The following is a 23322-nucleotide window of genomic DNA, read 5'->3' as shown; positions in this document are numbered from 1 at the left end:
AAGCATTTTTAGCATTTCAATTTAATACATATATATGTAGTATTTAATGATATATCTTTAGATCTTGCATTAAAATGATATATAAATACATATATTTATGTATTGTTATGTATCTTTATAAGTATGCATATATATATATATATATATATATATATATATGTTTTCTGTATTTTCATGTATTCATGTAAATTTATTTATATAAACATTTAAATTTTTTAAAATTTGATATTTCAAAATCTAGAAATTTATAACATTTCACAATAAAACAAAAAGATATGCATATATGTGAATAAAATAATTAAAAACACTTTTAAATTATTTTATTTATTGTGCCTAATATTATTTTTTAAAATTAAAAAATTAATTATGTACAATTTATAAAACTCATGATAACATGATTGGACAAACGAAAAGTAAATAAAAATGTGTTATTAAAAAAATAATAAGTAAAAAAAATACATATCTAGAAGTTATACAGTGCTTTAAATAAAACAGCTTTTGTAGCATTTAATTATTCCATATATAATATTACTGATTTAGCTGTATTTTTTTTTTTTTTATTGCTTACCCCGTAGTACGCATACAATGATTAATTTTAATTATTTCATCGTAGCGTGTATTTTCTTTATAATTTCACATTATTTTGCCTTGTTTTTCATAATAATAAATAAAAAATAATAATTTAAAAAATTTTTGTTAATATTTATTTTATTAATTTTTCTAGATATATTATTTTCTTTTATCTAATGGAAACATAAATTGTGCATATTATTAAAAAAAATATTAATTTGTTTTTTTTGAGTTGAATATATTTAATTTAAGAAAAATATTTTTTTTTATTACATGTATCAATCAATTTTGATATTTTTTCCTTTCATTCTTAATTGTTCACTTAATATTTTTTTTTTTTTCAAAATGCATGTGTGCATCATATGACTTTAATGATTTTGATGAAAGTGAACAACAAAAAAGGAAAAAAAAATTAAATTGGAAGGTAATACGAAATAATATCCAATGATAGTAGAATATGAGATCATTAAATATTGCAAAAAAATAGAATTATGAGGTGCTATATAAAACATACATATATGCGCATATATTTATATATATATATATATATATATATATATATATATATATATATAATTACTATAATAAAATATTAAATTTATTACATTTTAAGGAAAAAAATTTTTTTTTTCATTATAAAATAAAAGAAAAATATAATGTAAAAAAAAAAAAAAAGAATTAAAGATATATATTTGCTTATTATCTCTTTGTAATTTTTTTATTTATTTTGTTTTTATATGTATATTTTTTTTTTCTTTTGTATATAAGATATAATTAGTGTATGAAAAAAAATATGTGATAAATAGAATAAAAATTAATAAATATGTCATATCTTATTTGGTTTAGGAGCCATAATAGATATGATGATTGTAAAATTAGTGAGTTAAAATCATTATTGGAAATATTTTGTGATAAAAGAAAGGAGTTGTGGTTAAATGAAAAGGAAAACAATTATAAAGGCGAGGTTTTTTTAAAAGTAAATATAACAGAAGAAGAATTATGGAAAAATGTACTATCTAGAAGTATTTTAATTAAGGGAGTTGTTGACTTATGGGGTGAAGGGAACTCATATGATGATTTATTAAAAAATTTAACTACAAAAAAGCACCTTTTTGAAAATAATTTAAGAAATAAAAAGTGGTGCTTTTACTTTAATTCTTTTGGTAAAGTGGTAAATCAAATTGATAAAAAAAAAAAGATGGATTATTTTAAAATTTTTTTTGATGAGTTTAGAGATATTGATTTAATAAACCCAGATGTGCACATTGCATTATTTGAAGAATACGATAAAAAAAATTCAAAGATTTTAAAAAAAGTATATTTTGGTAAATGCATTGTACTAAGAAAATATCAAAATTCCATTTTTAATACATATGAAAAAACAACTGAAAAACCAAAAATTTCATGGTGGAAAAATTATGCCTTAAATAAAAGGCCAATATTAGGACCTACTACTACCGACAATGAATTGGCATTTATAATGTGTAATATAGCAAAAATAAAAAATGGTCACATTGTATTAGATCCTTTTGTAGGATCAGGTGGGTTATTAGTATCATGCTCTATCTTTAATGCAATTTGTATAGGCAATGATATTGACATAAGATTATTGAAGGGTTATAGATTATCATATTTAAATCCACATATCGAACATCAAAATGACAAAAAAAATATTTTTCAAAATTTTTTACACTACAATTTAAATATGCCTGATATTTTAGTATCTGATAATTCAAAGCCAATCTGGAATTTTTTCCATAAACCATGGGTCGATGCAATAGTTACTGATCCACCTTATGGAAATAGAGCAACTATTAGAACAAGTGTAAAAAATTCCAGTAATGCAAAAAATAAAGGAGATATTATAAATAATAATGAATTCAATGAAAATAGTGCAATTATAAATAACAATGAAAATGAATTAGAAAGAAAAAATACATTGAATAAAAAAACAATTAATTACAGATGTGCCGCAGCTATAAAAGATTTATTAAATATTGCATCCCACACATTAGTTGATAACGGTATGTTAGTGTTTTTATTACCCGTTCAATTGAAAACTATTAAAGAAGAAATAGAAATTTTAAATCATTCAGATTTTTACTTAATTTCTTATGATTTACAAACATTGACTTCTTTTTCTGGAAGACTTATAGTTTCTATGCAAAGAAAGAATAGAACTTTTTCAAGTTAACTTCTTTATTATTAAAAAATAAAAAAATAAAAAAAAATTTCTTTATAAATATATAAAATACAATAAAATATAATGAACCAAAAAAATGAATATTAATGCTTTTAATATTTGTAACATTTTTTTTTTAATATGTTTACAATAAATTAAAATTAAGTTCATATATATATGCTTTTGAAATTTAAGTATAATTTTTCATATTTACATTTATTTCTTTTAAATTTTATTGCCTCCTTTGCATTTTTTTATATCTTTCACTTTTGTTATAAATTTTTTTTTTGTTTTGCAAAATGAATTGAATATTTTATATAAACTAATTAATATGTTTAGCACTAATTCATTTTTATTTGAGCGTTTTCATATTTTTAAAAGATATTATTAACTTTATAACTTGCAAAGTGCATTAATTTGTGAGAACTAAATAGAATTTTTTGTTTTTTTATAATATAATAAAAATAACTTATATAAAAAAAATGTTTTGTAATTTTTGCTCTTGTTTTTTAATGGTTGCTATTAATATTTTTTAGAGCTTTATTCTTCATTTGTGTATTTATAGAGACAAATATAAATGCACATTTTTTTTTTTTTTTTTGATAAGCACCTTATTAAAATATAAAATTTTAAAAGTTATTCAAAAATAGAAAAGATAAAAAAAAGTAGTTATAATAAAAATTCGCAAAAATTAATAATTAAAATGAAAAGTAAATGTATGCATAAACATTTAAGAGTTATATAAAATAAAAGCATACTACTAGAAATAACTAGGAATTAGAGCACAAATTATGCATTGAATTGCAACTTTCTAATATTTATGTATGTATCCGAACTAAATACTTTAACTAAAAATTTTTTTATTTATATACTATTCTATTTTTTTTTTTTTAATATTTGTTATTAAGAATAAATTTTTTTTTTTCTTATATAGTTATTCGGTTATAAAAAAAAAAAAAAAAATGAATATCACTTAACTATAATAAGTAATGTAAAATATTTTGCTTCTGCTATGTAAAAATAAATAACAATCAAAAAAGTAGCACATAAATATTAAAATATATATATATATATATATATATATATATATATATATATATATATATATTATGTTTATGCTATATAAAATATATTTACAGAAGTATACTAGGTCAATTAAATACATATATTCCCTCTTATATAAACTAAATAAAGAAAAATCTATTAAAAAAATTATAAAAAAAAGTTTTAAATAAATACTAAAAACTATGAAAAAAAAAAAAATATTAGTATTATTATATATATAAATATGTCTAATATATAGATCAAAGGAAATAATTCTCTTATTGTTTCTTATTAAAATATAATAATTTATAATATAAAAAATAATATTTTAAATAATTTAAAAAAGAAAATTAAAAAAAATAAATAAACACATTCCTTTATGCAATATATGCAAAAAAATGAAAAATAAATTAGTAAATTTTTTCAAATGCACTAAATGATTGCAAATGAAAAAAAAAAAAAATAAAATAAAATAAAATAAAATAATAAAATCATATATATATATAATTCTAAAATAAACATTATGGAATAAATAACATAGAAATTTTTTATTTGTAAAAATATACATATTAGTATATATAAATCATGTAATAAAATAGTAATATATAACAAATAGTTATAATTTAAATTTTTATAAAAAATCATATGAAAATATCATTTATCTATTTTTTTGTTTAATTACTATTCTTAAAAAAAAAATAAATCTATAAAATGTAAAGAATTGAATATATATTTAAAGCTTCTGCATATTAACTTATTTATTGTTATTAACTCTATAAATAAGATTTTTTTATGATATTTTTTTATATATTACAAAAAATTTTAAAAGAAAATTTACTATTAATAAAATTATAAATCAGAAACAGTAATGGATCCTGGGTTTAAAACATAGTTTTTAATATTTTCAGTAAGTTCATATTTTACATTATGTTTTATCCATAATTCATTTAATCTATTTTCTTTATTATTTTTTAATTCTTCATACTTTTTCGAAATTTCACTAATTTTTTTGGAAATAGGCTCTAAGAAGTTACAAAGACTTTTCCTTGATTTAACTGATACATTCTTTTTATCCTTATTCATCAAACTTGGTTTTATATTAATACTAGTTACGTATTTTGGTAACAATTCTATTAATTCACTAATTTTTATTTCATCCATCTGAAAACTTTTATTACTTTTATACTTATCTGCTATTTTTTTTGATAAAGTGTTTAATTCTAATACTGTTTGAGTTCCTTCAACAATAAACATATCATGAATTATTTCAGCAATCCATTTTGCATTTTCCAATTTTTTTTTTTCCTCTAATAATATTTCATATTCTTTATCAAGTTCTGTTTTAATTTCTTTAATAATTTTTTTTTTATTAGCTTCTTCTCTAATTTGCTTCATATTTTTTGTTTCTTTTTTTTTTGGAGCATCTTGATTATACACACTTGCAAAGGACCCTATAAAATTAGTTTTTTTTCTATTTTTTCCCAAAGGTGTTCTAGTCCTTTCTTTTTCTATTTCTTCAATAAATGTTCCATTTTTTTTTAAATCATTTGTAGCACATTTTATAGGGCTATCTTGAATGACTATAAAATCATCTGCATTACTTTCTTGAGGAGTATGTGATAATTGAGCAAGCATTTTGTTTTCTTCTAATGTAACTTTCGGGAATATAATTTCCTTAAAATCAAATTTGGAATGCCATTTTTTTAGTTCAAAATATTCTGGAAAATAAAAATTTGGATTTAATTTTTTTAATAATTCATTATGCTTTATATTTGCCCAATTTATAATAATTCTTTTAAGCATTTCATTCTTATCATTTGCAGTATACTTATATATATTTTCACAATTTTCAGTATGCTCCCTTATTTGTATATCTTCTATTTTTTTTCCAGTTAAATAGTCAGGATAAGATTGATGATTAGCTTCAAGAATTTCTTTTGTAACAACTACTTTATTTAATTGAATTAAATTGGGAGCAATCCAAGCTAACTGTTTTAACGATTCTTCATTGAAAGAGCTATAGGGAGTTAAATTAGACATTTCTTTTTTAATTAATTGATAAAAAACAGGTTGATTTTTTTGATTACGTCTTGCTATAACAACTAATAGATATTGATAAATTATCAATAAATTAATAGGTGTCAGAAAGGTTTTATCTTTAAATAATTCATCTAAATCTTTAGAATAAGGTTCATATATAGGAGTTAATGGATTTTGCTTCTCTTTAGCCATCATTTCCATTGATTTAAATTCTTTTTCTTCCTTATTTTTTTCACTCTTAATTACGGGTTTAATTTCATAATCAATAAAATTATAAATTATATCATCTTCTTTTTCTTGGTTATTATCAGTTTTCATTTTTTTAACGATTTTAATATTATTCTGATTTTTGTTATCTTTATTTTTTTGAGCCCCATCTAATTCATATAAAAGTCTTTTCGTGCTCAATTTAGTCATTTCTTTTTTAATTTTTTTACTTTTTGGAGAATTAATATTACCATTATAAATTTTCTTATTTTTTTTTATAGAATTGAATTCTTCCTTTTTGTTAGGCCATGCATGATTTTCATAATTCAGAGTTATCCCTTCTAAATACTTTCCTTCATAATTTTCATTTTGAATTGATGAATTATTATTGTTAAATTCATGCTCACTAGTCAAACAAGCTTTATGCTTAAAAAGAGATTTAAAATCTTCATATGATACAAAAATATTATTTTCTCCCGATAATGGGAATTTACTTGGAGTTATTACATTGTTTATATATTTTGGAGGATTAACATAATTATTAATAGTTATACATTTATTACCAATCAAACTTTCATCAGGTTGAATCATATCCATTTCACATGGAGTTTTATATTTTTTTAGGGTAGATGGATTATCTATCCCTGTATAATATAATCCTACATTACTTTTTTTTGGAGTTTGCCACCCACTATTCACAAATGAAGAATCATTTTGCTTTATTACATTATTATAATTAGATTCTTCATAACTTATATATTCATTATTAACGCAGTTATCTTTTATTTCTTCATTATTTTTATTATCAATATTTTTATAATTACAATTTATTTTATCATTATTTAAATTATTTACTTCTTTTATACTTCCATTTGATTTAGAATCCAAAATAATATCATCGTCTCTTTCATTATTTTCATTTTTTGGTTTATTATTATTTTCATTTATGCTCATCATTAAATTACGAATACCCATACTCTTTTTTGTTCTATCAAAAGCCCTAGGTGTTAATAAGTCTTCATCTATTATTTTATTTTCTAAATCCATTTCAATATTTTTTAATTTAGTGGATGATAATGCTATATTTATTTTTTCCTTTGTATTATTTATTTTAGTCTTTTTTTGCGCCTGTTTTTTTATTCTTTTTTCTTTGATATTATTGATATTTTTTTCTTTCATTTTTATATATATTTTTAAACATTAAAAATAATAAATGACAATTATTATAAAAGGTTAAAAAAAAAATTTTACTAGTATCTCTTTAATTTTTAATGTTAAAAAAAATATAAATAAATAAAAAAAAAATGAAAAAAATTAATTACAAATATTTGGCATTTTTTTTTTTTTTAATTATTTAAAAATATAATGTCAAATAAGTATAATTTTTTTCATAGTATATATAAATAAAATAACACAGTATAATTTAACCAAAATTTTTTTTTTCTTTTTTTTCTTTTATTTTCATATCTTATAGCTATTGTATCATAGAATATTTTACAATATTTATATTCCATGTTTTTATTTTTATGATTTTTTGTTATAAAAAAAATATTATTTTTTTTTTTTTTTTTGTATAGTAATTATTAATGTGTTATATTTACCAAAAAAAAAAAAAAATACTAATAAAAAAAAAATTAACTAAAAAAACAATATCTTAAGCATTTATATATAAAAAATTATATATTTTTTACGAAAATGTAAGATTTATTTATTTTTTATTACATTGAAAGTAGGACGAAATAAATTTTTATTTAAATATATATAATTGCTTTGTGCAAATATAAATAATTTATGTTTTTTTTTGTGTAAAATCCATACTAAAAAAAATTTAATTATATTTTACTACACACATCAATAATGATTTTGATAAAATGCTAAACAAAGATTTTATAAAATGACACTTCAAAAAAAAATATATAGTATGTATTAAAAATTATATAAATAATTGTGTATCATTTGAATAATTTTAAATAAAAGAAGATATTAAGTTATTCAAAATTATAGCTGTATTCTGTAAATATATATTTTTAATAAAAATTAAAATTAAAAAATATGAATATTACAATATAAATATTTTAAATTAAAAATAAAAATAAAAATAAAAAAAATAAAAAAAAAATAAAAAAACAGAATTTTTAAAATTTAAATGAAAAAAAAACAAAAAAAAAAAAAAAAAATTTAAAACAGCGTTCTATTTTAACATTTTTGAAGTTAAATTGTTTTTAACTTTAAAAATCAAGGATTCTTTGTAAAAGTCACATTCACAACTCGTTTATTGCATTTATTTTTAATTAATATATTTTTTTTTTTATTGACATATTACATTAAGTTCATATGCAAAAATTCTATAATAAAAAGAAATAAGCAAATAAGCGTTTATAGCAGTAATAAATTCAATAATTCATAAATTGGAAATTTCAAATTTAAGAAATTTTAAAACTATTGAAATTTCTTTTTTATATGTTTATAAAGTTAAATAAGTTTTTTATTTTATATTCCTTTATTTAAATATTATAAATGAAAATATATATTATTTAAATATATATTTTTTTTTTGTTCCTATGATTATTTTTTCTCTTTTAATCTTTTTCCTTTTTTCTTTCTTTCTTCATTCTTTTTTTCCTTTTTCTTTTTTCATCCTCTTTCTTCTTTTTTACTTCTTTTTTCTTTTACCTTCTCTTTTTTTTTTTTTTTTGTTTTCCTTTTTTCCAATTTTATGTTTTCGTTTTATTATCTTTTTTTTTTTTTAGTTGCAGAATATATAAAAATGTTTGTCTTTAACTTTTTTTTTTTTAAATAAAGTGAATTAAGTATTAAGAATCTAAATTATTAAATTAATTTGATTTTTAGTGGAAAATAAAGTATTAATATTTTAAAATTTTTTTTATCTTCATTTTTAATTTCAAATTCTTTCTTTTTAAGCATTTTTTCTGTAAATTAAATAAAAAATACTGTAAAAGTTATGGCATATCTATTTTGTCTTGAGGTACATATAAAAGAAAATAATGAATATATTAAAAACCCAATTTTCTATATATTTATAACAATGTTATTATTCGTTATGTATTTTTCCCTTAATAATATTTTGTAACTCTATAGAAGTTTTTTGATTTATTTATTTTTAGTTTAATGTTTGACTTAACGTTCTTTATATTATGTTTTTTATCTAAAATTTTTGTAGTCTTTTTTTCTTTTTTTTTTTTAGATATCTTAAGGAACTGTCTTTGAATAAAATCATTTCATGGCACATTTTATTTTATTTATTTTTTTTTTTTGTTTAAATTAGAAATATAATTTTGAACTCTAAATTTTTTTTTTGCTAAATAAATGTTATTTATTTTTTATTTTAAATGACTAGTTCAAATTATTTTAAAAATGAGACTAAAATCAATAAAAAGTCATTCAACTCAACTAAATATGATTATGATAGTGATGTAATTGAAATAATAAATTTAAATGATAATGAATCTAACCACATTACCATAAATGATTCAGGCTCTCTTGAAAAAAGTGTTGGAGGAAATTTAACTTACAATATATTACAAGAAACAAGCGATGACAGTAAGCTTAATAAAAAGAAAAAAAAAGAGACATTTTGCTTAATTTATATAGAAAATATATATTTCTAAAATATATATATTATATAAGAGTTAATTTATTTTTTTATAAATAAAATAAATTAGAATAAATATATAGTATGCAATCTTAAAAATGTTATGTTATTTTTCAAAAATCAAATTTTATTTTTATTAAAAATAGAAGAGACCTATTTTTTAATCGTTAAATATATATTTATTATATGTTTATTTTTTAGTTGAAATTATAGAAGATATAAACAACTATAATAATGAAAAATTAAAATTAGAAAAGATAAAAGAATTTGAATTATCAAAAAAAAAAGCAGAATTTATAAGAGATAAAGGTGTTTTTTTTGAGTATTATTTAGGATGCATAGAAGCTGAATCAATAATTTTATCAAGTGAAGTGAGTGAAATTAAGAATGATAATGATATAAAAATAAGCTATGAAATTTCTCCAAAGGCAACAAAAAGATCATATTCTCCTATGTATACACTAAAGGTAAATGATGATTATGTAATATCAAATGATTATGTCAAAATAATTGGTAGAAATATACCTACAAATACAAATAACGCAAAAAAAAAGAAAACTACAGTAAAAAAAAGAAATTCAACTTCATATAATGAGGACTATAATGAGTCCCACTATGAAGCTCAAAAAATTATATCTGTGGACAAAAAATACGTAGAATTTGAAAAAAATAAAAGTGAAGTTTTAAAGGATATATACGAAGGATATTCATGCATAAGAATTAGGCATAATAATAGAGATGTTTCAAAATTAAAAAGTGATTTATCGAAAACTTTAAGTGTTCTATTAGTCTTAAATGCAATAAGAATAGAAATCAAATTAGCAAGAGTACAATTAACTGATATAAAGTTTGGGGGAAGTTTAAAAACATTTATTCATGTTATTTTATATCCAGACTCTTTTAAAATAGATTCTCATAAATTCCATGAGTATAATTCATTAATAAAATATAGTGTGAATAATTTGTTTAAAGAATTAAAGATCACTCCCTTAAGATTAGCAAAGATTGATGACATTAATTCCTTGGAAAATTCTAATTTTAAGATAAATAAAGACGATTTATTATTATCATCGAATAATATACTAAAATCCTCAAATATAAATTATAAAAAAGATAAAAACCTAAATACAAGTGGTGCCAACTCAAGTGGTTTTTGTACACCTCACAAAGCCTTAGGTTTTAATCCAAGAAAAACAGATTCTGGTAAGAAATGTATATACTTAATTAAAAAAAAAAAAAATACTTATATATATTAGTTTTTAGCAATAAATATTTATGCGTATTGCTATTTACTTAGATTTAACAAATATTATTAGCACAAAGGAGGAAGAAGATATTATAGATACCTTGAGTGAAAATGAAAGGGAAGAAGACGAACAAGCTACGAATTTAGTTTTTGTAGAAGAAAAATACAGAGGGGGATATTTACTTGAAGATTTTGAAGAAATTTATCCAAATGATTTTTATTTTAAACCAAAATTAAAAACATATCAAGCAGAAGGTATTTGGTGGATGTACACAAGAGAAAATCCTCCTGAATATTCAAAGAAGAAAGATAAACAAATTAACATAAAAGAAATCATAATAGATGAAAACAGTAAGAGACCTAATTTATCTGATAATATTATAAAAAATGAAGGGTATGTAAAAATGGAAATTGGTGATAAAATCCTTAAGAATACTCTAAAAAGTTCTAGGAATGAAAGCATATATAACTTATCTGATTATAAAAATGAAGATGTATATAATTTAAATGACCACAAAAATGAAAATTATGATAATATAAATAATTGTAAAAAAGAAAAATTAGAAAAAATAAATGATTTTGTGAACATTGAATATGCAGATGATGATATAAGGAATAAAGAACCATTAAATCCACTATGGGAGGAGCACGCATTTATTCCAAACATAAAAATTTATGAAAAGGAAGAAATTGTATGTGTATTAAAATATTTTTATATAAACAAATCAACAGGAGCATTTTCATTAACATACCCCCAATATGTTCCTCCTTTTAGAGGTGGTATTTTAGCGGATGAGATGGGCTTAGGTAAAACTATTCAAAGTATTGGATTAATAACTCATGATATTTACTGTAATAATTTGCATCTAAAAGAAAGTAATATGAAAAATAAAAATAATTTTATATACATAATTGAAAATACTATAAGAGGGTTCAATTTTAAAAATGGAGGAACATTAGTTGTTGCTCCTTTGGCTTTGTTATATCAATGGAAACAAGAAATAGAAAGACATACTAAAGAGGGATTTATAAGCTCCTACATATATTATGGTAACTCTAAAGATATATCTAGTGAAGAATTGTCAAAATATTCCGTCGTTTTGACAACATATTCCACTTTAGTATCTGAATATAAGAACACTTTAAGTAAAAGATATGATTTTAAAGAATGCGATACTACAAAAAGCAAAAGCAACGATAAGAAAAAACTTAAAGATAGTTTAAATAAAGTTGGCACAAAAAAATTAAATAATTTTTTCATGAAAACTGTATTAGGTTCTTGTAATTCCTCAAGTGATAATATAGCAAAATCTAATGAGGAAAAGACAAATAAGTTAAGAAATAACATTAAGGAATGTTCTTTATATAAAATTACATGGAGAAGAATATTTATCGACGAAGCTCATGTGATAAAAAATAAAAATTCAATTCAATCAATTGCAGTATGGAAATTACGAGGAGAAAGAAAATGGTGTCTAACAGGAACACCTATACAAAATTCAATATTTGATATATTTCCATTATTCAGATTTTTAGGAATTAAACCATATGGAACAATTGAATGGTGGAACAAAGAAATTTTAGATTATGTAAATAAGAATAGATTGCATTTGGCTTTAGATGTTGTAAGAAAAATTTCATCTCCCATTTTGTTAAGGAGAACAAAAAAATCTAAAGCAAAGGATGGAAATTATATAATTACTTTACCAAAAAAAAATATTCATTTAGAAAAGTTAGAATTTTCATTAGAAGAGGAAGATTTTTATAGGGCTATTTTTTATAGAAGTAAAACTAAATTTGATACATATATGCATGATGGAAATGTACTAAGTCATTATTCTCATGTTTTGCAACTTTTGCTCAGACTAAGACAATGCTGCTCTCATCCTTTATTATTATTCTCAAAACCTTTTTTTGAAGAATGGAATAGAGAAGATATGAACAATGCATTAAAACATAAAAATGATAGTCCATTAATGGAAAAAAAAAATGGGAATAGTTTTTTTAATGGCAATTATAACGATGACAAAGATAGTGAAAACGGCTTAGATGGTAACAAGGAAGAAAATAATATAATATATAATTTTATTTTAGGTGCAACTAAATCAAAAAAATTAGATGACGATTATGCAAATGAACTTGAAATATTAAAAAACGGAAATGCAGTACAATGTGCTATTTGCTTAGAAGATGCTATTTTTCCATTAATTAGTAAATGTTTACATATAATGTGTAAAAAATGTGCAGATGATTATTTTCACTTAACTCAAATCGCAGATAAAAAATGTCCACAATGTGATAATTATATAAATTTAAAATCATTGAAAACATTACAAGAAAATAAATCTCCTTTGGATGAATTATTAAAAAAAATGAAAAAAGAAAATTTCGTTTATTCTACAAAATTAAAAAAATTATTTGAACACATTCAAAATGATATGAAAAATGAATTACATATAGTAGTTTTTTCGCAGTGGATAGGATTTCTAAAAATTATACAAAAATTATTAATGCTTCATAATATTCCAAATAAAATATATGATGGTTCTTTAACATACGAGGAAAGAAAATCTGTATTGCATTGGTTCAATATACAGAAGGGAAACATATATCATCCAGGAATTGGTTTTGTTAAACCCTCTCATACTATACCTATGGAAGATATTGCTGGAAAGGTACTATTATGTTCTTTAAAAGCTGGTGGGGTAGGTTTAAACTTAACTGTCTCATCAAAAGTGTACTTAATGGATATGTGGTGGAACCCAGCTGTAGAAGACCAAGCATTCGAAAGAGTACACAGAATTGGCCAATTAAAAGATGTGGATATTTATAAATTTGTTCTAAAAAAAACAGTTGAAGAGAGAATTTTGCAAATTCACCAAAGCAAACAATATACAGCTAATCAAATTTTAGCACAAGAAGGAAATAAAATAAATACAGAAATGAATTTAGCTCCTCAGAAATTAGGAATGGATGATTTTATATTGATGTTCAAAGATTGGAACTCAGAAGAGTAAACAAAAATAAATAGATACATTTATAAAAAAAAAAAAAATGGGAAATCTCCTATTTATTCCTTATTTTAATATTTATATGTGCTATATTCATATAAATAATTTAAAAATATGATAAATGGTAATTAAAGACGACGAATTCTAAAGTATATATATAAATATGTGTACTTTTTTTTTAAAACTTATATTTTCTAATTATGTATACTTATGAAAAATAAAAAAAAAATAAAAAATAAAAAAACTTTAATAAAAATATATCTTTTATTATAGTGACTCATTAATATACTTAAATTAGAATTTTTTTTTTTATTCTTAAAGAATATATTAAAATTTTATAATTATGAATTTTTTTTTTTTTAACTTCATAATTTATTAAATAATTTACCAAATTCTTTTAAAATGAATAATATATAGATTTTTCATTTTTTTTTTATTTTTTGCTAAATATTAAAAATTTTAGAAGAAATATATATTTTTTTTAATAATTAAGAAATTGAAATTAAAAAGTTATATGCTTAATACAGGGATACATTCTCTTATTACAAACTTGTACATTTCTTATTTTTTTTTTTCTTATAAATTAAAAGATAAACAATCTTTATATTTGTAATTATTTTTATTTTTTTCAATTATGAAAATAATTTACTGCTAATATCTATTTTTTTTCCTCTTTTGCTAATATTCTTTATATGTAATTCTTTTTAGTAATAAATGTATAGTATACTGAAAAAGAAAGTTCTTTTGTGTACGTTTATTTTAATATATATAAATTTAAAAATATTTTTAAATAAAAAAGTTAATTACATGTTTTTTAAACAATATAATTATCCAAATGAAAGAGTATACACAAGATATTTTTATATTGCTAAAATATACAATAAGAAAAAAAAAAACATAAAGATAAGCCATCTTTATAGTGAATCAAATAAAGTTAGGCCAGAAAGGAAATTAGAATGTTATGAATTAAATATAAGAAATGATAAAAAATTTCCAAAATATGCAAAAAAGCCGGTGTGCCCTTTATCAAATTTATTTTATTTTTCTCCATTCAAAAATATTGTAAGTAGTTTTGAACCAGTAGATTATAATATAAAAAAAAAATTGAAAGAAGAGGGTTTTCAATTTGAAAATGAAAAAAAGGAATCAAATATTTTTCCAAGTTTAGATGAAATTATAAAAAATGGGGATCCGTCAACAAATATACATTTTTATAGAAGAAAAAAATTAAAAAGCTTATTATATGGAGACCCACTTAAATTTGTTAAAACAAGAAAAGTAATAGAAAAATATAATAGAAGAGCACCACCGGACAAACAAATAAATTTTGACTTATTTAGGTGTGATATCTTTTATGTTCACTCCGATGGAACTATAATGAATATTGAAGTAAATATATTGAAAAAAAAAAAAAAAATAGAATAATAAATAATTAAATAAAATAAATATTTATATAATAGCATAAGTATACAAAAAAAATTTCAAGGATTTTATATATTCATAAAATATAATATGCTTGTTTTACTTTTAAAAAATTTTTTTTTTTTTGCCATTATAGGAAAATAGACCTCCATATGAAAAAAAATTAGAAGAAAGTGATAAACACAAAGAACCAAGATTTATAATAACAGCTCCGGTAAACTAATAATTGATATTATTCCTATTTTTAAGCATATTTTTATTTTTTATTTATTATTTCATATCAAAATTTTTTATTGTAATTAATAATATTATTTTTTCTTTATCCTTATTTAATACATAATTCATTCCCTTTTTTCTTAAATTATTTATAGCCAGGGCATGCTAAAAAAAATAACTTTAAGGTAAAATATACTAACATGTATATTATATATATATGCTAACACGTTTACTTTATTTTCTTTTTTTTTTATTTTTTAATTTCTAGATTGGTGATAAATTCCCTGTAATAAATGAAGAAGCAAAAAGAAAAGTCTTTGATAATCATTTTGCAAGACCCAAAAAAATAAGAGATCCATTAATCCTGCCAGATGGAAGAAAAATTCCTTAAAAATGATTTTTATTGCTTGAGAAAAAAAAAAATAATAATAATAATAACTTATAAGGATATATAATATAATTATGTTTATTTTATTTTTTTTTATAATAAAAGACGAATTTAGTTATAATCAAGGAAATAACTTTATTTGTAGACTTTTTTTTTGTAAACCATAGTTAATATTTTTAAAAAAAGAATAAAAAAAATATTAATATATCTTATTTATTAAAAATATAAATATAACGAATGTATATTTAATGAGAACTTTTATCTAGAGCATACGGCAAATAAATATTTTTATATTTTGGTAAATCAAAAAAAAAAGTTCCATCATATGAAACAAGAGGAGATATTTCACAAAAATTAAGTTTTTCATCTTCATTATCAATTATATTAAAATTCTGATTTATAAGCCATGATTTATGCAAATTACTTAAACTTCTTTGAGCTTCTAATATACTATCACCTTTATAATTACTTTTTATCGGAATAAATTCTTTATCTCTAGAAATCTCAAAAGATAAAATTTTCTTAGCATATTTAAATACATCAAAAACAAAATATTCATAGCAATACGCAAAACTATTAACTACTGGATTCATTTTTTTGTTTTTTAAACATAAATCATAATATTCTTTTTCCCTTGTAATTTTGTGTAATTTCATTTTATCATATATTTTATTTTTAACTATATAATGTAAAAAATCAAAAGAAAACATATGATGGCATATATTTCCATATTCAAATAATCTTGAATTCTTTGAAATATATTTAGGTATTTCTGTATATTCACAAACTGAAAAAGGATTGTATTGCTTATCTGAGTTTTCTTTGTTTTTTTTCTCTCTTAAACAGAAAACACCCATTGATTCATCCTCTCTTCTTTTAACTGATTTATTAGCAATATCACAGCGATAAAAAGAGCAAAATCCAATTAATACAGGATCTGCAATTTTATTTAACACATTATCAATACTTACAATTTGAATATATTTTATATTTTTATTTACCATATCTTCAATTATACCATTTTTATATATTGCTCTGAATACATCACCATTACCTGCTGGGTTTGCCAGTAGCTTATTTGGACTCGATAAAATAATATTATAATCGAAATCAGTGGAATAATTATCACATTGCTTAAAAATCAAAACATTTTCTTTTCTTAAACCAAAAAATTTATTTTCTTCTAGGTACTTAACTATTTTATCATGTGTATAATTAGATGTCATTATATATATGTGTATAGAAACTTTTTCATTATTCTTTTTTTGACCATAGGAATTATTCAAAATAGTACTATTTTGGATATCCTTTGATTGAGAGGGCTTTGTAGAATTTATACAATTAATATTTTGACTGAAAAAACTATTGTTATTTTTATTATTAATATTTGAACTATTTATGTAAATATTATTTTTATTATAACTATCTTTATCATTATTATTTCTACCCAGTACTTCATATTCATTATGATTGATACTATGATAATTCCTATTTTCATTTTCTGAAGACTTTAGGGTTTCTGTTTTATCATTGAAAGAGCAAAATGATTCTAAATATTTAATTTGTTCAAAATATATTTGAAAAAATGTTTTATTCAACAATGGAGTTACTTCTAATAATCCTTTTGCTTTATTTAAACCTAATCTTGATCCTAATCCTCCTGATAAAAATAAGACAGCAACTTCATTTTTTTTTATAACATCTAAACCTAAACATTTCAACTCATTAAGTGCACATTCTTTTTTATACATATTTATAAATATACTTCCATTTTCTGGATTTTTACAATCATAAATGCTATTAATGTCTATATAATTTGGTAAATAAGTTATATATTCGTCTTCTTTTTTTTCTTCTAAATTCTTAATCTCATTCATTTTTTTTAAAAAAAGTTCCAAATTGTTCAAATACGAATTATCAAAATGATGCAAAGGAAATTTTTTTAGGTGATCACACAACAGCAATTGATTATGTTGCTCTAATAATTTGATAGCAGTTTCCATTTTAAAAACAGACAAAAGAAATGAAAGAAAAAGCAAAAAAAAAATTAAATTTTTAAATAGAATTTTTTTTCATATATAATCATATATATGTACATACATATTTCAAATTATTGTTTGCTTTAATTTCCAAGTATGCTTACATTCAATAATGTAAAATTTAATTATATTTTATAAGTAAAAAGTACTAATAATTATATTACATCATTTTAATTTAGATTGGTTAATATGCATTTTCCTTTTTTTCTGTAAATAAAAAAAGGAAATTTCAAATTTTTTTTTTCTATGAACAAATTTTTACTAAGCAGTTTATTCTTAAACTTCTTTTTTTTTTTTTTTTTTGTTTCAAATCATTTGCCTTGAGATCATAATCAAATAAAAAAAAATTAAAAAAAAAAGAAAAGAAAGAAGAAAAAATAAAAGGAAAAAAGGGTAAAATGAAAATTTATTTAAAATATTTCTAAAAGAATCCTACATGCATCAATATATAAAAAAAATTAAGGTTAATAAAATATTACAAAACAAATATCTATTAATACTTGCATTATCATAAAAAAATAGAAATTAGTAAAATGAGATTAATAATTAACAATAAGATAACGAATAAGAAGAATATTAAAAAATTAAATCAATAATGTAAAAAATGATAAAATTGCGGTTAACTTTTAAAGAAAATATATCCCATTTGGAAAAAAAAAAAAAAATTTTATGCATAATTATTTTTATTGGAAATGTAATTAGAATATAAAAATCATAATATTGTTTTTATTTTTATTTCTATATTTATTCATTTATTATCTTTATTTTATTGAACAAATGTATATAAAACTTTTAATAAATTCTATTTTTTTTTTTTTTCCAAATAAGTTTTTTATTTCTATGTAAGTGAATATATATAATATTCATTATTCTATTTAATTATTTTTCTATCATCTCTACAAGATTTTTTTTTTTTATATATTTGCTATTAGTACCGAATGACCAAATCTTGGAACAAGTAGTGAAGGTCCAATTTGCCATTCATTAGTATCCGGAGAGAAAAAATGACAAGAATTTAAAACATCCCCATTTTCTCCTCCTGTTATAATATATGAATCTGATAATGTAGCTGAAGCAAAATTCATTTTTTTCTCTGGAACACTACTTAAAAATTGCCATCTTTTGTTAAAAGGCTGATATTGTTCTACTGAATCCAAAATATTGTGTTCATTATCAATACCTCCAACAACATATATTTGATTTAAATATGTAAATGCTGCACCAGAACTTCTGGCTTCTAACAATGCGTAAGGAAATTGTTCCCATTTATTCATTTTTTCATCATATACTTCAATTGAATTTAATCTCTCTCCATTTGTTCCACCAATAACATAAATTTTATTATCAAAAGCTACACTCATTGCTGAAGATCTAGGTGTATTTAATGGAGCAATTTCGATCCAAGCTTTCATTCTGTGATCATAAGCTTCTACGTTTGGAATTATGCAGGAACCATCGTAACCACCAATACAATAAATTCTTCCATTTGACGTAACACCACAGTTATTTCTTCTTGGTATATTTAAGTTGCTAGAAACGAACCAAACATCTCTTAAACGATCATATACTTCTGTTTCAAACAAAGCCTTATAATCATAATTATTTCCTCCAAATACATATAAAAAATTATTTAAAACTGCGCTTCCAAAATATGCCTTTTTAGTAGACATTGGTGTGCACATACGCCAACACTGTTGACTGATATCTAATAGTTCCACTGAATTTAAATACTCTACACCATCAAAACCACCTATACAAAAAACTAGTGGAAATGGCAAAAATTTAATTCCATAGAATTCTGCTTCTTTTAGTAAAGATTCACTTTCATTTAAATCTTTTGGTACTGGAATACTTAATGGATTTCTTAAAAAATTTAATATAATTCGAAACAATTCACTATCACGATCTAAAAATATTCTTCCTTGCTTATCTCTGGTTACATGATGCCTACCACTTAACAATTTTTCTATAAATGAATCTTTTTGTTGTGTTAGCGTGTGTCTAGAAGTTTCAAAAATTACCCCTCCTACATTTATATCAATCATTGTTTCAGTTGCAATGTTTGCATCAACTACTTTTTTTTTTTCATTCTCAAAATTTTTATACTCCTGGTAATATTTTTCTTTTTCTAAATATAGCACTAGTTTTATTTTATCTATTTCTTGAAGAAATTGCAATCTTTCTTCATCAAATCTTTTTCTATGTTCTTCCTTTTCTTTTTTTATTTGTTTGTAGCTATTTGCTATATCTATATCTAATTTTTTTCTTTCTTCAAGTAATTTTTGCTCTTCTGCATTTTTTCTATTTTCTAACTCTTTGTATAATCTTACCCTTTCCATTTCTAGATCCTTTTTATCTTTAAATATTTTATCCTTTTCTCTTATAAAATTCATTTGAGTTTTTTTCAACCAATTCATAAAAGTAATTCTTAAATCACCTACCATATTCTCAAAATCACTTGCATCATTTAATTCATTTTCAATTATCTTCTTTTCATATATATTATTAATATTATTATTTGTGTATTTTTTTAGAGTATTTATAGTAGAATCTTCATTATTTACGTGATTCATGGAATCCAAAAATTTTTCTTTTTTATTGCTGTTAAGAATCGTTGCATTATTATCTGTTAAATTTATATCTTTTTTTTTGTTCATAAATGAAGACTCGCTTTTATTTAATAATTTATCTAAATATTTATTACTGATGTTTTCTTTTGATAAATGATTGAAATTTTTTGATAAGTTACTTGGAAAAAATCCTTTTTTTGTTTCCAAATTCGAATCTAATATGCTCAAATCAATAGACTCTAACAAACTATCTTTTATATTTTCAAAACTGCTATTATCTAAGAGGAAACTATTATTTTCTGTTTTTTCATTTTTTTTACTAGTTATGTTCATAAAAGAATTGGATTCATTTTCACTACTACTTAAACTTTTTTCACTATTCATGTTAGCAACAGATTCTCTATCATATGTGACAGAAAAATTTGAAATACTATTCGATTTTATTTTGTCACAATCCATTTTTTATTTTTATATTATATTTTTCACAAATATAGTTTCATCTGTTATTCTGTTTTATTCTTTTTACTTACAAAAAACTTTATAAAAATATTTGCCAAAAAAAAAAAAAAAAATAAATAAATAAATAATAAAACAAAAATTATATAAAAAATATAATTACTTGCTTATAACAAAAATTTTTGTAATTCTTTTTTTTTCATCTTTTTATTTAATATCTATAGAGAAGACATGGAAAAATAATTCAAAGTGTTTAGGAAAATAAAAATCACAAAACCTAAAACAGCTAATGAAATGTTATATAATACTTTAAAAATAATTCATTAAAATTTTATATTAACAAAAGCGTAAACAATAAAATAAAAATAAAGGATTTCACTAAGATTATTTGTTCAAATTTATATAGATAACATCTATAGATAAATTACAATAAAAATTTTTTCATTTTGTGTAAATATAGAAAATTAAGAAAAAAAGTAAAAATATATAATAATTCATGCACTTAAATAATAATTTAAAAATAAAGATATATATATATATATATAAAATTTTTTTTTTTAAATTTTTTAAATATTTTATAATCTTAATTTTAAATGTTTTTGAATTTTTTCTCTACAATTCATTTTATAAAGTGAAAAAAAAAAAAATTTTAAATAAAAGTTCAACTATTTAATGATGTTATTACAGTACTTTTTAATCATATAGACAAATGTAATTTTTTTTATAATTTTATAGAAAAAAAGTTCATTTTTATATTTATTAAAAATTTTATGTAGAATATTAATTAAATATTCGAAAAAAAGAAAAAATATCTGAATAAAAATTATTTCAACAAGTAAATGAGATATAGTGCACATACAAAACTTTGTTCTTAATTTCACATTTTTGTACTTTAATCAATTATTTTCATATTTGAAAACTATAATACAAAATTATATATGAGAAAATATTAAAAAAAAGAAATAGAGCATGAAAATATGTATTTTAAGAAATAAAGTTTTTTTTTATTAAGGTTTTAGGACAACGGGTTTTTCGGTTTCTTATTTTCTTTTTTTATTATGCAAGAATGTGACAAATCTTTTCTGTTTTTTTAATGTTTGTTAAATAAAAGAAAACGATGTATGTGCATATGAAATAAAAATAAAAAAGAAGAAATACATTTTTATATATGCAAAATTAATTAATAATAGTTATACTTTATTAAATATTCTTTCTTTTTTATTTTTATTATTAAAAATAAAAATTTTTATATACTTCAAAAAGGAAAAAAAATAAAATTAAAAAATATATCTAAAAATAATATTAATCATATGATAAAAAAAAAGAGGGGATGTACCATAAAATGTATCATTTTCATTAATTTTATTTTACTCTTCATTAACTAAATTTATTTAAATAACAATGTTTGCAATAATTTTAAACTAAATATGCACAAATATATTGCATATTAAAAAAAAAAAATTTTTTTTTGCACACACATTTCCTTGTGAAATTAAACATCTTTAAGTGAAAAAATAAAATTTTTAGTTTTTCTAAGATATAATTAATTATAAATAAAAAATTAGTGAAGATGTTACTTTTAACTTTTTTTATTTTCTTAAAAGATCACTTTTAAAAAATTAAAATATTTTTATATATCATAAATTCTATGAATTGTATTACATAAAATATTTAATAAAACATTTTAACTATCAAAGGAATTTTTTTTAATCCTTTCAAACCTTAAGTAGAAGAGAGTATATATTAATAATATTTCATTTATATTTATTGTATGTTAATAAAAAAAAATATATAAAAAGTTACGAAATTAATTTAAAAAAAGACAACTCTATGCGATATAATATTTTTCTTTCTAAAAATATTTTAAAATTAAAAATTTGATAGATTTTAAAAAAACTCATATATATATATATTTCTATCCATTTTTTTTTTCTTTTTTCATACTTATGCACAATTGATTATTCTAAAAGAATAGAAAAATACAGAAAAATTCTATCACTTTTTTTTTTCATAATTAAAATTCTAAATAATATTATATAAATGAAGATTACACTAGTACAGAACATCTTATACATATTCATTAAATATATAAAAGCAAAGGATCAAATATAATAAAAATATATATTAATTAAATAATAAATGGTGTTATTTTATAAAACCAAAAAAAAAAAAAAATCTATAAATTCTAATGAAAATCATATAACCAAAACTTTAAAATAGTGCTAAGTAATTTAAAAAATTGTATGTACAAATAAATTTAATAACAAAAAAAAAAAAAAAATTAACAATAAAGTAAAAAATATTATGTTATACTATAT

The 23322-nt window shown here is 20.0% G+C and overlaps 6 protein-coding genes across 6 annotated transcripts; 3 read left to right on the top strand and 3 right to left on the bottom strand.

The window, feature by feature from the left end:
* Positions 1 to 1393: 1393 nt before the first annotated feature.
* PRELSG_1254700 (tRNA guanosine-2'-O-methyltransferase, putative) lies at positions 1394 to 2764 on the top strand (the record flags this gene model as incomplete). The annotated part of the gene is made up of 1 exon (XM_028678362.1): positions 1394 to 2764. One exon carries the CDS (start codon positions 1394 to 1396, stop codon positions 2762 to 2764), a length of 1371 nt encoding a protein of 456 aa, XP_028534659.1.
* Positions 2765 to 4645: 1881 nt separating this feature from the next.
* PRELSG_1254600 (conserved Plasmodium protein, unknown function) lies at positions 4646 to 7222 on the bottom strand (the record flags this gene model as incomplete). The annotated part of the gene is made up of 1 exon (XM_028678361.1): positions 4646 to 7222. The coding sequence occupies one exon, from the start codon at positions 7220 to 7222 to the stop codon at positions 4646 to 4648; it is 2577 nt and encodes an 858-aa protein (XP_028534658.1).
* Positions 7223 to 9393: 2171 nt separating this feature from the next.
* RAD5 (DNA repair protein RAD5, putative) lies at positions 9394 to 13919 on the top strand (the record flags this gene model as incomplete). The annotated part of the gene is made up of 3 exons (XM_028678360.1): positions 9394 to 9604; positions 9858 to 10859; positions 10954 to 13919. The coding sequence occupies 3 exons, from the start codon at positions 9394 to 9396 to the stop codon at positions 13917 to 13919; spliced, it is 4179 nt and encodes a 1392-aa protein (XP_028534657.1).
* Positions 13920 to 14627: 708 nt separating this feature from the next.
* Positions 14628 to 15942, top strand: PRELSG_1254400 (conserved Plasmodium protein, unknown function; the record flags this gene model as incomplete). Its single annotated transcript, XM_028678359.1, has 4 exons — positions 14628 to 15302; positions 15472 to 15549; positions 15707 to 15736; positions 15820 to 15942. The coding sequence occupies 4 exons, from the start codon at positions 14628 to 14630 to the stop codon at positions 15940 to 15942; spliced, it is 906 nt and encodes a 301-aa protein (XP_028534656.1).
* Positions 15943 to 16184: 242 nt separating this feature from the next.
* PRELSG_1254300 (UDP-N-acetylglucosamine pyrophosphorylase, putative) lies at positions 16185 to 17942 on the bottom strand (the record flags this gene model as incomplete). Its single annotated transcript, XM_028678358.1, has 1 exon — positions 16185 to 17942. The coding sequence occupies one exon, from the start codon at positions 17940 to 17942 to the stop codon at positions 16185 to 16187; it is 1758 nt and encodes a 585-aa protein (XP_028534655.1).
* Positions 17943 to 18892: 950 nt separating this feature from the next.
* PRELSG_1254200 (kelch protein K13, putative) lies at positions 18893 to 21007 on the bottom strand (the record flags this gene model as incomplete). The annotated part of the gene is made up of 1 exon (XM_028678357.1): positions 18893 to 21007. The coding sequence occupies one exon, from the start codon at positions 21005 to 21007 to the stop codon at positions 18893 to 18895; it is 2115 nt and encodes a 704-aa protein (XP_028534654.1).
* Positions 21008 to 23322: the final 2315 nt, after the last annotated feature.

Source organism: Plasmodium relictum (genome assembly GCF_900005765.1).
Source record: "Plasmodium relictum strain SGS1 genome assembly, chromosome: 12".
NCBI lineage: Eukaryota > Apicomplexa > Aconoidasida > Haemosporida > Plasmodiidae > Plasmodium > Plasmodium relictum.
The sequence above is the reverse complement of the archived record's forward strand: the minus strand, read 5'-3'. Positions and strand labels throughout refer to the sequence as shown.